The sequence below is a fragment of the Nerophis ophidion genome, linkage group LG23, assembly GCF_033978795.1.
Source record: "Nerophis ophidion isolate RoL-2023_Sa linkage group LG23, RoL_Noph_v1.0, whole genome shotgun sequence".
Taxonomy (NCBI): domain Eukaryota; kingdom Metazoa; phylum Chordata; class Actinopteri; order Syngnathiformes; family Syngnathidae; genus Nerophis; species Nerophis ophidion.
The window spans coordinates 29,489,678-29,505,216 of record NC_084633.1 but is presented as its reverse complement, the minus strand read 5'-3'; the positions used below and the strand labels follow the sequence as shown (position 1 = coordinate 29,505,216).

Sequence of the window (15,539 nt, the reverse complement as noted above, 5' to 3'; positions counted from 1 at the left end):
CTACAGACAGTTTATTAAGTATAAACTTTTTTAGTTTATATTGTGAAATTTACAAAGGTTGCTTAGAGTGATGAATGAAGAATCCATATGAGTAGACCCGGCTGGACGACTGAATGACAATTCTTCTTCTTGTTGAAAGCACGACCGGTAAATGAAAGGACTCTGTAGGACCTGAAAAGCGTGAACTCGTCCAAAAGATGGTGCCATAGCACAAACAATAAAACACATTCTGTGTGTATTTTCTTTAACTGTTTTTACTATGGCCGTTATGGAAGAAAAATCCATAAATTAGCCGCACCGATGATTTTTAAGCCGCTGGGTTCAAAGTGTAGGAAACAAGTAGCGACTTACAGACCGGAATTTACGGTATTTGTCGTTTAACTGGATAAACATTGTCAAATGATATGAAAGCATGTGTAAATTAATAACAAAAAATATTATCAAGGCTCAGGTAAGGCTGATTACAAAAATAAATCATCAAATATACAACAAAAGAAGGGACTCCTAAAAAAATTGAAAAATAAGCACATACAATTCCACAGTGCTAAAATAAATCAATTCTCTGCAAACTAATAATAGTAATAATAATATATCTTTATTTCTCTAATAAACTGTCAAAATCAAATTGCAAATGAAAATAAAGCTTCACCACTTTAGTCATCATTTTTGCACTTAAGAAACTTCTCGATGACTTAGGCAGCCCTTTGAGGCATTTGTGATTAAGGGCAATGTTAATAAACATTGATTGATTGATTGATTGATGCTTCTGTTTACTTTAAGGGGTGCTCATGGCCCAAAAATGGGCCCCGGCTCTATGGTTAAGAAACACTGACTTAAACAGAGGACCCTGTTCATGGTAAGCAATTGCTTGCACAATTTCTTGTGGCTTTTGCCAGAGAAATAAAGACCATGGCCGTTTTTTCTCTATTGGATGCTTTTTTTTTGCTTTTTCTGATACTTTACACTCTTTTATGGCCGAGGTGTAATTTCCGATGGCTAACAATCCTAAACATTTTTTTTTAAGTAAGTGAAATGTGTTAGTTGTTAGTGTAGAATCCAGGTTAATACCGCCATGCTTTCATTCTAAAGCTTGCTTCGAACTGAACAGGAAGTTTCAGTGTCGTGCCGTGTAACGAGACAGTAGTTATCTTGTTGTTGCCTAGCAATTATAAATGAGTAACACAACAGTACGACAGCACATTTTGACATGAACAGAGCCATTTTTCATAGAAATAACACTTTTATGTATCACATACATTTTTAGTAATGAGAAGGAAGGGATGTCCGTGTATGTTTTGGGTGGAAAGAGACCAACATGTCCCAAAAATGACATGCGTATTTCTTTGCACTTGACCTTTTTCAAGCCACATTAGTAGTAATAGGTGGTGGTTTAAGGTTAGTTTTTGTCGTGTGTGTGTGTGTGTGTGTGTGTGTGTGTGTGTGTGTGCGAGTGAGAGAATCTATGCATTAAGCAGACATAAATAGCCTGTGAGGAAATCAATGTTCCTCTTGCAGTGGTGCTGGGAGCTGTCTCCTCTACAATAGACTGACTGTACTACTTCCTGCACCCCACAGGGTGTGTGTGTGTGTGTGTGTGTGTGTGTGCGTGCGTGTGCTCTTGTGTTTCTACCCTTCTTGAGACATCTACAAGGAAAAGTACCTTCCATATGAGGACCGGTGAACAAGTTAGGACCGAAATCATGGTCCCAAAATACGGAAAAGCATTGCATCTAATAGAGAATGTCTCATTTGCACCCCTGGTGGTGAAATCTATCAAAATGAGGGTGGTCCCAAAAAGGAGGGATTTTTCAAATTGACTGTATGTTGGTTTTAAAAGTGGTCAACATATGAAATAACAAGTGTGTAATAATAAACAGAAATAAAATAATATAAACTTATATATATACATATATAAACATATACAAACACATATATCTATATATATATATACACATTCCCAGTATGAAGTAATTTTCTCCAATTTATAATTAATGAAGGCAGTTATCCAGGCAGTAATATTATTTCTTTTTTTCTTTATTTAATTGATGTATTTGCAAATACTACCGTATTTTTCGGACTATAAGTCGCAGTTTTTTTTTCATAGTTTGGCCGGGGGTGCGACTTATACTCAGGGGCGACTTATGTGTGAAATTAATAACACATTACCGTAAAATATCAAATAATATTATTTAGTTCATTCACGTAAGAGATTAGACGTATAAGATTTCATGGGATTTAGCGATTAGGAGTGATAGATTGTTTGGTAAACGTATAGCATGTTCTATATGTTATAGTTATTTGAATGACTCTTACCATAATATGTTACGTTAACATACCAGGCACCTTCTCAGTTGGTTATTTATGCGTCATATAACGTACACTTATTCAGCCTGTTGTTCACTATTCTTTATTTATTTTAAATTGTCTTTCAAATGTCTATTCTTGGTGTTGGGTTTTATCAAATACATTTCCCCCAAAAATGCGACTTATACTCCAGTGCAACTTATATATGTTTTTTTTCTTCTTTATTATGCATTTTCGGCATGTGTGACTTACACTCCGGAGCGACTTATACTCCGAAAAATACAGTACTTTCTTTTTCTGCTGTTTTGGTTGGTTCCTATGGTTGGGATATAAATAAAAAATATATATATTTTGACATTTAGGGCAGACAACAGATATATGATGTATGTGAATATGATGTAATGGATAGGCATGTCGGATGCTGGATGTCAATAAAAATATAATGAAAAAAAAGAAAAAAAAGAAGAAAATAATTAAGTGTGTGTAGAAATTTGAAGTGCTCCCCCTCTGGTCAACATATGTAACAACAAGTGTGTGTAAGAAATTGAATTGCATTCCCATTGGCCAAAATTAATTAAAAAAAATATATATATGTATATAGAGACATAGTGTAATAACTTGAAGTAAATAATGAAGATTAAAAAGCAATTACCAAAAAAATAAAATAAATAAAAGCAGTGTTTTTCTCACAATGTCGACTTTTTCTTATAAAAAAAATTTCATATTCTTTCTCTTTTATATGTAAAATTATTACTTTATGTAAAATGCTTACTTTTTAATGCAAAATGGTGACATATTTCATGTAAAATTCTGTGTTTTATTACAATATTGCCAATGTTTTTGTTGTTTTTATAAAATAGAGACATTTGTCGTAATTTTGCCAAGAAAAATTCTGATTATTATTATAACATTGCCAACATTTTTGAGTTTTCTTGTGAAATTTTGACTTTTGTCGAGTAAAATTACAACTCTTTTCATAAACTTTCCAAAATGTAAAGCTTTTCTTGCAAAATGGTGACTGTTATTGAGTAAAAATCCAGCTTTTATCATAATATTGCACATAACATTGTAAAATTTGGACTTGCTATAAGTAAATTTACGACTGTTATTATAATACTGCCAAAAAAGTTTTTCTTGTGAAATTGTGACCTTTTTATTGTGAAATTCCAACTTATTTTTCACAACAAGCTTTGTTATATTGGCATAGTATTTATATATAATTAATGTTGTAGATACAAATCTTTATATATTGGAAAGGGTGGTCCTAAACAGGTAGGCATTTTTCAGAGGTCTCAAGAAGGTACCAAATACAAAAATGTGTGTCTGTGTGTGTGTGTTTGTTTGTGTGCGTGTGTGCGTGCACGTGTGAGCAGAAAACATGTCGGAAATCTATTGCACAATCCAAAAGAAACAGACATATTTAATAATGCGACACCATCTGCATGCTAAGTGTGGCATTATGTAAAAGTCGGGTCACATTTAGGTGACCTACAGTAAAAGCATTCAGAAACAACAAAAAGCAGGTCAGTTGGTGGTTCATCAAAAGCAAACATTTTACTCCAAAAAGGAGTAAAGTGTTTATTGTAGTTTTAAAAAAAAAGTGTACATCAGTATATTTACTAAAAAAAAACATTTTTGCTGACTTTTTGTTCGTTTTAGGATATTTCAGGTTGTTTTTTCATTGGTGCATTGTTGCAGATGAGCAGAGCATTATATAATCTTCTTACACTTATACACCGGTTTGGTCATCCTGAGAAGTCGCACCGCAGGAAATGAGTAGTGATTCATAGCTAATGAAAGCTTGCCTTACATCCATGCCCCGAGGAAGTGGAAGTAGTGTCCTGGTTTTAAGTCCCTTCTAGCAAACCAAGGTAAAAGTGAAAACAAATTGGTGATAACATAAACATCAGCAATGACAACCGCATTGCAGTGATTTTGTACACTGTCATATTTGGACCGCTCAGGCTTATAAACACTTTATAATGGGACTGTCTATTAGGGATGGGCATTAATAACCTAAAATCTACAAACCCTGTTTCCATATGAGTTGGGAAATTGTGTTAGATGTAAATATAAACGGAATACAATGATTTGCAAATCCATTTCAACCCATATTCAGTTGAATGCACTACAAAGACAACATATTTGATGTTCAAACTCATTAACTTAATTTTTTTTTTTTTTGCAAATAATAATTAACTTTAGAATTTCATGGCTGCAACACATGCCAAAGTAGTTGGGGAAAGGGCATGTTCACCACTGTGTTACATCACCTTTTCTTTTAACAACACTCAATAGATGTTTGGGAACTGAGGAAACTAATTATTGAAGCTTTTAAAGTGGAATTCTTTGTCATTCTTGTTTTATGTAGAGCTTCAGTCGTTCTACAGTACGGGGTCTCCGCTGTCGTATTTTACGCTTCATAATGCGCCACACATTTTCGATGGGAGACTGCAGGCGGGCCAGGAAAGTACCCGCACTCTTTTACTACGAAACCACGCTGTTGTAACACGTGGTTTGGCATTATCTTGCTGAAATAAGCAGGGGCGTCCATGATAACGTTGCTTGGATGACAACATATGTTGCTCCAAAACCTGTATGGACCTTTCAGCATCAATGTTGCCTTCACAGATGTGTAAGTTACCCATGCCTTGGGCACTAATACACCCCCATACCATCAAAGATGCTGGCTTTTGAACTTTGCGCCTATAACAATCCGGATGGTTATTTTCCACTTTGTTCCGGAGGACACCACCTCCACAGTTTCCAAATTTAATATGAAATGTGAACTTGTCAGACCACAGAACACCTTTCCACTTTACATCAGTCCATCTTAGATGAGCTGGGGCCCAGCGAAGCCAGCGGCGTTCCTTGGTGTTGTTGATAAATGAGTTTTGCTTTGCATAGCAGAGTTTTAACTTGCACTTACAGATGTAGCAACCAACTGTAGCTACTAACAGTGGTTTTATGAAGTGTTTCTGAGCCCATGTGGTGATATCCTTTACACACTGATGTCGGTTTTTGATGCAGTACCGCCTGAGGGATCAAAGGTCCGTAATATCATCGCTTACGTGCAGGGATTTCTCCATATTCTCTGAACCTTTTGATGATTTTACGGACCGTAGATGGTAAAATCCCTAAATTCCTTGCAATAGCTCGTTGAATACATATATATATATATATATATATATATATATATATATAGATATATATATGTATATATATATATATATACATATACATATGTAGGTGTGGGAAAAATCACAAGACTACTTCATCTCTACAGAACTGTTTCATGAGGGGTTCCCTCAATCATCAGGAGATTTAAAAAAAAAAAAAAAAATCTCCTGATGATTGAGGGAACCCCTCATGAAACAGTTCTGTAGAGATGAAGTAGTCTTGTGATTTTTCCCACACCTACATATTGCGCTCGGACTCAAAATTCATTCACACCTGGTGGTGGTAAGCTACATCAGTAGCAGCAGCTGTCCTGGGGTAGACTGACGGAAGCGTGGCTGCCAGTTTGCGCCTACAGTCCCTCCGACCACCACCTATCATTCATTCATCATTCATTCACCAGTGTGAGCGGCACCGGGGGCAAAGGGTGAAGTGTCCTGCCCAAGGACACGACAGCAGCCATTTTTTGGATGTCAATAGGTGGGAAGCGAACCTGCAACCTTCAGGTTTCTGGCCGGCCGCTCTACCCACTACGCCATGCCGCCGCCTCGTTGAGAAATGTTGTTCTAAAACTGTTCGACAATGTGCTTACAAATTGGTGACCCTCGCCCCATCCTTGTTTGTGAATGACTTAGCATTTCTTGGAAGCTGCTTTTATACCCAATCATGGCACCCACCTGTTCCCAAATAGCATGCACACCTGTGGGATGTTCCAAATAAGTGTTTGATGAGCATTCCTCAACTTTATCAGTATTTTTGGCACCTTTCCCAACTTCTTTGTCACGTGTTGCTGGCATCAAATTCTAAAGTTAATGATTTTTTGCACACAAAAAAAGTTTATCAGTTTGAACATCAAATATGTTGTCTTTGTAGCATATTTAACTGAATATGAGTTGAAAATGATTTGCAAATCATTGTATTCCGTTTATATTTACATCTAACACAATTTCCCAACTCATATGGAAACGGGTTTTGTATATAGCGATAATATATATACAAAATATATTATTTGCAATAATAAATGATAATAGAACCATTTTAAAACAGGTTTGGAAAAGCTTCTAATTCGGCTTTTACATTCCATCCATCCATCGATCCATTTTCTACCGCTTTTTCCCTTTGGGGTTGCGGGTGGTGCTGGTGCCTATCTCAGCTGCATTTGGGCGGAAGGCGGTGTACACCCTGGACAAATGGCCACCTCATCGCAGGGCCAGCATACTGTAGATAGACAGACAACATTCGCCCTCTAGGGCCAATTTAGTGTTGCCAATCAACCTATCCCCAGGTGCATGTCTTTGGAAGTGGGAGGAAGCCGGAGTACCCGGAGGGAACCCACGCATTCACGGGGAGAACATGCAAACTCCACACAGAAAGATCCCAAGCCCGGGATTGAACTCAGGACTACTCAGTACCTTCGTATTGTGAGGCACATGCACTAACCCCTGTGTCCCCGTGCTGCCCGGCTTTTACATTTTCAATTGTAATATTTTCTCCAAACACTTATTAATCTACTTCAAACAATAAGCCGTAATTTTTTTCCGAGGGGAATTCATGGATTTTTCTTCACTGAGGGCCGGCTATAAAGCACACAGTTTAAAATGAGACAAGCAAACACACTTAATATTTGTGTTATTGTTTGTGCTATAGCTCTATCTTTTGGATGAGTTTGCTCACTGCAGGTGGTGCAGTGGCCGCATTGCCCCTCTTTTTAGACTTTTTTTCTTTTTTATAAACCTACTGGAAGTACAGTTGCCGTTTGGTTTTCTGGCCATCCATAGTGGTTCTACTCGTACGGATTCTTCCTTTTTCATTCCAAGCAAAATTTTAAAAATTTACAGCATAACTAAAACCATTTTTACTTACTAAACTGTTTGTAGGATACATCTGGAGGGGTGTTTTCATGAATATTTGTAGTTGCTACAGTAATGTAAGGAGCTAGCGTCATTAGCATAGGCTAATATGCTAACACATTTTGTGTTAGTATAATAAACTTACAATGGCATTTTTTTTTGTATTCAGTTTCACAAATTCCTCAGTAAGAGCCTATATAGATGTTTGGAGAGCTAGCTTCCACAGCTAGTGGGTCCATGACAATGACTTCTGTTTTGTTTGTTCAACCGTTTTACTGCCTGTTTGGAAACAATTAAAGTTTAAAAAAATAAAAAAATAAACTATTTACAAAAGGCTTCTTTGTAAATAACTTATTTCACAAAGTATCTATAGCTAGCTACATCTATTTTGTAGTCCGGTGCAGTTAATATATGGAAACATATTTTTTTCTTCTGGAATATAGTGGGTGCGCTCTATAGTCTGGAAATTCCTGATCTTGTTAATTTACTGTTAATATCTGGTTACTCTCTGTTGTACTCTTGTTCTATCGACACTTATAATATTTACTGAGCCCTTATACTTATGTTGTTTAGATACTTTACATTAGTTTCCAGAGTATTGGCCATTCCAATGCTTGTTCAAGGTTCAAGGTCGTTAAATGATTAAATGTTTGATCACAACTATAATCGTACAAAAACACAGGATGGCAGTGTAACAATATAATTTACCATTTTGTGAATTATATTTATATAGCACTTTTCTCTAGTGACTCAAAGCGCTTTACATAGTGAAACCCAATATCTAAGTTCCATTTAAACCAGTGTGGGTGGCACTGGTAGCAGGTGGGTAAAGTGCCTTGCCCAAGGACACAACGACAGTGACTAGGAAGGCGGAAGCGGGAATCGAACCTGCAACCCTCAAGTTGCTGGCACGGCCACTCTACCAACCGAGCTATGCCGCCCCATTTTATTTTAAATATTCCCTATGATTGGCTCTGATTTAAACCTTTGTGGTTTCCCTCTTGAAGCCCTCTGGTGTCCAGGGACTCATTTCCTGAGTTTGTAAACAATAACAACATTTTTGTGGTAGTAGAAAATACATTATATTGCCAAAAGTATTTGGCCACCTGCCTTTACTCACATATGAACTTGAAGTGCCATCCCATGGAATTGTCCAAAATGTTTTGGTATCCTGGAGCAATCAAAGTTCCTTTCTCTGGAACTGAGGGCCCAAGCCCAACTCCTGAAAAAACAACCCAACATTATAGTTCTTCCTCCACCAATTTACACTGATGTGTTAATGATATCACTGATATCTAATGATATCAGTGATGTACTGATATCACTTATTCGGGTGTTACCATTTAGTGGTCAATTGTACGGAATATGTACTGTACTGTGCAATCTACTAATAAAAGTCTCAATCCATCAATCAGTCTGTCGCGATAGATACCATTTTATCGGCCCATACCTGCCTGAAAGAACGTGTCATATTTGTTTTGCTTTTCACGTTTTTTTCCACACTTTTTTTCTTTCTCTCTCCCAGAGTCGCCACAGAAATTGCCTGCTCATGCATCATGGCCAGTTATGAAAACTGTAGAGTAATCGATTTGTCTCTTTAAATGTGTTTCAGAGTTGCTCGGGTCTGCAAAGAAAGTGAACGTCAACTTCCAAGATACTGATGGGTGAGTTTCATTGTCTTCCTCTGTTTTTACCCTCGTCTCTACTATCCTACCGAGCACTTTTGTTTTTCTCAGTCATCTTTTTTCATCCCCTTAGCATCACTGTCCTCTTTCCATACTGTCCTCTAAAAGCTGCATTGTAGTAGAAAGCAGGATTGATGCTATTCATGTGGTAGCTTGAGGCAACATGCAGATGCAAGGGTGCACAGCAGCCTCCAGAAGTCGCTTTTTACGTGACCGCCGAGCCCCTTTTGTAATTGCATTTCAGTAAACATGACTAAAAACCAGGGCCGGTACTAGGATCGGACCTTCAATGAGCTCCATGATGGACAAACCAGAGAAAACAGCAAATGATCCATGGTGTGGTTCTGGATAAGTGCTATGAGGATTGGAATAGACAAGGATTGTGTATTGCAGAAAAAACTGACAAGAAAGATTGTTAACAAACCAGAAAAAAATAAATATATAAACATGATTTTGTTTAACGTGTAAAATAAGTAACATATTTTGATTAGGAAAGTGGTACAATGCACATTTGAACCAATACGGTACCAACTTTCCCATTTTCAGTGCTTTTGTTTGTGTTCATCTGTTAATACATTTTAAAGGAGCCATATGTAATAATGTGGTCAGAAATGGTACTGCAATCACGGTCAAAATTCTGTAGTCCCCTCCCTTTCTGCCTTACTTAGGTTGCCAGATACGCAGCCGAATCCGGCTCGATCAACTTCATTATTAATCTGATTTAATGAGCAAAATCCTCATTTACAAGGCGGTCTGCACCACTTTTAAATTGCACACGCATGTTAGCAGTTCACACGCAACAACCGCGTTAATAGTCCACGCTATTTCATAGATTGCACATGCTGTTTAGTGCGCGGTATTTGGATTTTAGTAAATCAGGGCTTAAGCCTTTTTTTTATACACTGGATTCCACAGAATTATGCAAAGGACCTATTTTGTTTCACGCAATGTTTGGCTGTCAGCATTTGGCACGTTAAAACATTTGGTCGAAAAACCGAATTGTGTAAAAACTGTAACTTTATCGCTTAATTTGAGTTATAATGCAGCAAACCAGACAAAGTGTGAGCCTTATGCATTTTAGACAACACGGTATTTTTCGGATTTTAAGGCGCACTTAAAATCTTTTCATGTTTTCAAAACTCGACAGTGTACCTTATAACCCGGTGCGCCTAAAGTACGGAATCATTTTGGTTGTGCTTACCGACCTCGAAGCTATTTCATTTGGTACATGGTGTAATGATAAGTAATAATAATAATAATAATGGATTAGATTTATATCGCGCTTTTATATTGTTATATACTCAAAGCGCTCACAGAGAAGTGGGAACCCATCATTCATTCACACCTGGTGGTGGTAAGCTACACCTGTAGCCACAGCTGCCCTGGGGTAGACTGACGGAAGCGTGGCTGCCAGTTTGCGCCTACGGCCCCTCCGACCACCACCAATCATTCATTCATCATTCATTCACCGGTGTGAGCGGCACCGGGGGCAAAGGGTGAAGTGTCCTGCCCAAGGACACAACGGCAGCGACTTTGATTTCCATAGGTGGGAAGAGAACCTGCAACCCTCAGGTTTCTGGCATGGCCGCTCTACCCACTACGCCATACCGGGACAAGTAGATGGCAGTCACATACAAGAGATACGTTTAGACTGCAATATGATGGCAGTCACAAATAAGAGATCCGCGTAGCCTGCAATATGATGGCAGTCACACATAAGAAATGAGTGTAGACTGCAATATGATGGCAGTCACACATAAGAGATGCGTGTAGACTGCAATATGATGGCAGTCACACATAAATGCGTGTTGACTGCAATATGATGGCAGTCACACATAAGAGATGCGTGTAGACTGCAATATGATGGCAGTCACACATAAGAGATGCGTGTAGACTGCAATATGATGGCAGTCGCACATAAGAAATGCGTGTTGACTGCAATATGATGGCAGTCACAAATAAGAGATCCGCGTAGCCTACAATATGATGGCAGTCACACATAAGAAATGCGTGTAGACTGCAATATGATGGCAGTCACACATAAATGCGTGTTGACTGCAATATGATGGCAGTCACACATAAGAGATGCGTGTAGACTGCAATATGATGGCAGTCACACATAAGAGATGCGTGTAGACTGCAATATGATGGCAGTCACACATAAGAGATGCGTGTAGACTGCAATATGATGGCAGTCACACATAAGAGATGCGTGTAGACTGCAATATGATGGCAGTCACACATAAGAAATGCGTGTTGACTGCAATATGATGGCAGTCACACATAAGAGATGCGTGTAGACTGCAATATGATGGCAGTCACACATAAGAGATGCGTGTAGACTGCAATATGATGGCAGTCACACATAAGAAATGCGTGTTGACTGCAATATGATGGCAGTCACACATAAGAGATGCGTGTAGACTGCAATATGATAGCAGTCACACATAAGAGATGCGTGTTGACTGCAATATGATGGCAGTCACACATAAGAGATGCGTGTAGACTGCAATATGATGGCAGTCACTCATAAGAAATGTGTGTACACTGCAATATGATGGCAGTCACACATAAGGGATGCGTGTAGACAGCAATATGACTCAAGTAAACAACACCGAAATGTTATATGTTCCATTGAAAATTTAGAAAATTAGACACGGCGCTCAAAAATATATCAAAATGTTTTAGTACGACTTTGGTAAGCTATGAAGCAGCACCGCTCGGTGGATTGTACTGCGCTTCAACATACAGGTATTATTTTGGTGTGTGTATAAGGTAAGACATATTATCAGGCGTTTTGTTTCACGATATTATGCAAAAGATACTTTTCTTACCTTCTGGTACATGCTGAGATCTGCATAAGTCCGCCTTTGTAGTCTGTGACAATGCCACAGATGAGAAGATGCTGCTCTGTTATGGATTTGAGTAAAGTCTGAATTTAGAAAATAAAATAAAATAATATGACCCCTTTAATGCGCCCAATAATCCTGAATAGACCTGCTCATCGGCAGCGCGCATTACAATCCGGTGCGCCTTATAGTCCGGTACAATAACATAAAAAATGCATGCAAACCCTTTGCTTACCCTGTGTGTGCGTGCGTGTGCGTGTGTGCGTGCGTGTGTGTTATAGATGCTGCACTATTACACTCAGTCTCCAGGACTGGCTCAGAATTTCCTCAACAGCAATAAAATCATCACTTCTTTGGCTGCTCATACACAATCTGAATCTTCATTTCAATAACGTGCATGCGACTGCAGGCAAATGACCTCGTTGATATGAAAAATATACTGTAGCATTTGATAACATGAGGTAGCAATAAGTCCAGACTGCCATAAATGCTGTAATGTTTTTTATAACATTAGTGGGAGCATTTTGTTGATCCTTCCAGCAGTTTCACATACTTGCAGAGGAGAATAGCAGCTGCTCTGACGCCTCTGTGGGGCTTTTTATTCTCCCCCCCCCTATTCGTTGGCTTTATTTGGCAGCTACCGTTTGTGTTAATTCATGAACCTTTTTTGTGTGCAGCGCTGGACGAAACAACACAATAATAAAGTACGTTTCCAAAGTAAAATGTAACAGTCAAACGTATTGTACCTGGGTCTTTGTTTGCACCATGAGCCATAATTTCCAGTGGGAACATAGTCTTGCTCTTTGTTTTCTGCAAAAAAGGAAAAGAAAAAAAAGAAAGTTATGAAGTTGGCAAATTTTGCCCTGTGCATTTAAGAAGTTATGGTAAAAAAATATTGTGTTTTTTGTAACTTAAAACTCAAAACTAAAGGTGAGTATTTTATAGTGCTGTGAATTTTTGGGCACCACATGATTCGATTCAATTCTTGGCTGTAACAAATCGATCCAGTCGATTCTCGATTCAAAATCAATACTTTTTTAAATAACATTCGGTGCAAATTGTATGATTAACTTCATTCCTCCGACAAATAGATAAACAGCTCTGATCAATTTTTATACTACTTAAAAGAAAACTAGCTTTTTAAAATAAAATTATACCCAAACATTTACTAAAGAGGCTGGATAGGACAAATAAAAATAAAAATGATTTTTTTTTTAATCGACTAGAAAATCGTTACAGATAAAAATTGTGATTTATTCAAAAATCTATTTTTATTTTTGGTCCCCAAAACACTAACGAGCTAAAATGAAAGTACGAAAGCAACAAAGAAATGCTGCAAAAAGTCCAACTAAAATAATTAAAAAACAAAGTATACATAAAAAAAAAATAAGAAGTGATTGTATAACAAATGTTGATCCATTTTTGGTGTTGAACTCCATGCTGAACAAGAAAAAAGGGTAACTTGTGTTTGTCTGTATTGCTAGTTATAGTAATGTCTGGAATTATTTGTACGTTGATAATTAGTAATGTGCCGATCAGTGCCCTTCTGAGATATGTAGGAGAGACTGATCGCCAAATTAACCCTGATTGAAACACCATTGAAATGTGGGTGGTTGATGAGCCTCTTGTGTGCTTGTTGGTCATTGTATCACTCTTGGGCCGTTCAGGAATGCAACTGTCTGTGGTTTTATGTTGACATTTATCTGTTGTTTCTCTTTGATTTAATTAATTACTTATTATGGTGGTTTGTGCAGCCCTTTGAGACACTAGTGATTTAGGGCTATATAAGTAAACATTGATTGATTGATTGATTATATTGGGGCAGCACGGTGGAGGAGGGGGTAATGCGTCTGCCTCACAATACGTAGGTCCTGAGTAGTCCTGGATTCAATCCCGGGCTCGGGATCTTTCTGTGTGGAGTTTGCATGTTCTCCCCGTGAATGTGTGGGTTCCCTCCGGGTACTCTGGCTTCCTCCCACTTCCAAAGACATGCACCTGGGGATAGGTTGATTGGCAACGCTAAATTGGCCCTAGTGTGTGAATGTGAGTGTGAATGTTGTCTGTCTATCTGTGTTGGCCCTGCGATGAGGTGGCAACTCGTCCAGGTTGTACCCCGCCTTCCGCCCGATGGTAGCTGAGATAGGCACCAGCGCCCCCCGCGACCCTAAATGGAATAAGCGGTAAATAATGGATGGATGGATGGATGGACCTATTGTATTATTGTTTTTTTTTTAAACTTGTTAATTTAAAGCATTTTTCAAATCAAATCGAATTTTATTTATAAAGCACATTTAAAATTTACCACAGGGGTAGCCAAAGTGCTGTACAATGGGCAGGTTAAAAGATAATACGAGGACCAAGCAAACAACACAACACAAACAGAACATGATAAAAAATAAGTAAATAAAACATAAAAACAGGTACACAGCAGGTGTATAATGGGGCGCCATTGCAGGATGGATATAACTTAGTGTTAAAAGCCAAGGAATAAAAGTATGTTTTAAGAGAGATTTAAAAACAGGAAGAGAGGAGGCTTGTCTAACACTCAAAAGATAGGTCGTTCCAGAGCTTGGGAGTAGCAGCAGCGAAAGCTCTGTCACCTCTAAGCTTCAGCTTTGTGTCAGGGACCGTCAGTAGCAGCTATTCCTGTCAAGTATATGTGTCTAAAACCCGATAAACAAACAAATGTTATCTATTAATTTTTTTTTAAAGGGATGTGCTGATCAGTATAGGCTGATTTTAATGAAAAAGTATGTGGTCGCCATTGCAGACTAATGTATTTTAATGCCCATAAAGAACATGGATCCTTTCTGGCAGACTCAATGTGTTAAACCCACTAAATTAATTAGGGCAAAATATAAGGGCTAACAATTAATAACATTACAATTAGCGCTGTGTCGATTGATTGTTCACCGATTGGTATCGGACGATTTTCTTGAAAAAATACGGGATATTAATAAAATAATGCATTTCAATGCCGATCCCCTTTGGGGCGACACTGTATTTGTTGTTAGTCCCCCGGCTGACAAGCGGCTAGCAGCTAATTCATTTTGTGTCTCCATTAGTGTCGTACGGTATACCGGTATTTGTATAGTACCGCAATACTAATGAATCATATTTGGTACTTGTTTACTAACTACTAAAAGATAAGTTGTCTTGTATGTTCACTATTTTATTTCAGGACAGACTTGCAATAAGAAACATACTGTATTTCCTTGAATTGCCGCCGGGGTGCTATTAAATTTAAAACCTCTTCTCACTCCTGCGCTTACAAAAGGCATGCGGTAAAAGTAAGCATGCGCTAATGATTTTAAAATCTCTTCTCACTCCGGCACTTACCAAAGGTATGCAGTAAAAATTTGAGTGTGATGTAAGCTTGGACCTTAAATCCTACTGAATAGCTCTTAATCTTCTTCCTCATATGCGATTTCAAATTACCGGTATTGAAATCAGCCTCCTCCATTTTGAAAATGATGACAGGGGAAGTGTCACTCGTGACGTCACGAGTTTGACCAGTCGGGAATATTAAGCATGCGCTAATTATTTGGAGAAGCGAGTTTGACCCGGCAGTAATTCAAGGCAGGCGCATACTGTATGCCCTGAAGCAATTCAAGGAAATACGGTATGTTTATTGTACCATAAGATTTTTTGTTCAAATAAAACCAACAATGCAA

General features: G+C 38.1%; 1 protein-coding gene and 1 long non-coding RNA gene across 7 annotated transcripts in view; one reads left to right on the top strand and one right to left on the bottom strand.

The window, feature by feature from the left end:
• The window catches only part of caskin1 (CASK interacting protein 1), a 258,191-nt gene that overhangs the window by 117,063 nt on the left and 125,589 nt on the right, over positions 1-15,539 (top strand). For all 6 annotated transcript variants that reach the window (XM_061885604.1, XM_061885608.1, XM_061885606.1 and 3 more), the window contains exon 2: positions 8,944-8,995. In XM_061885604.1, coding sequence (XP_061741588.1) covers positions 8,944-8,995 — 52 coding nt within the window. The remainder of the gene's footprint in view (positions 1-8,943; positions 8,996-15,539) is intronic.
• LOC133541887 (uncharacterized) overlaps positions 1-15,539 on the bottom strand; it is a 135,949-nt gene that overhangs the window by 52,710 nt on the left and 67,700 nt on the right. Inside the window, exon 2 of the long non-coding RNA XR_009804000.1 lies at positions 12,612-12,675. This is a non-coding gene — a long non-coding RNA (uncharacterized LOC133541887). The remainder of the gene's footprint in view (positions 1-12,611; positions 12,676-15,539) is intronic.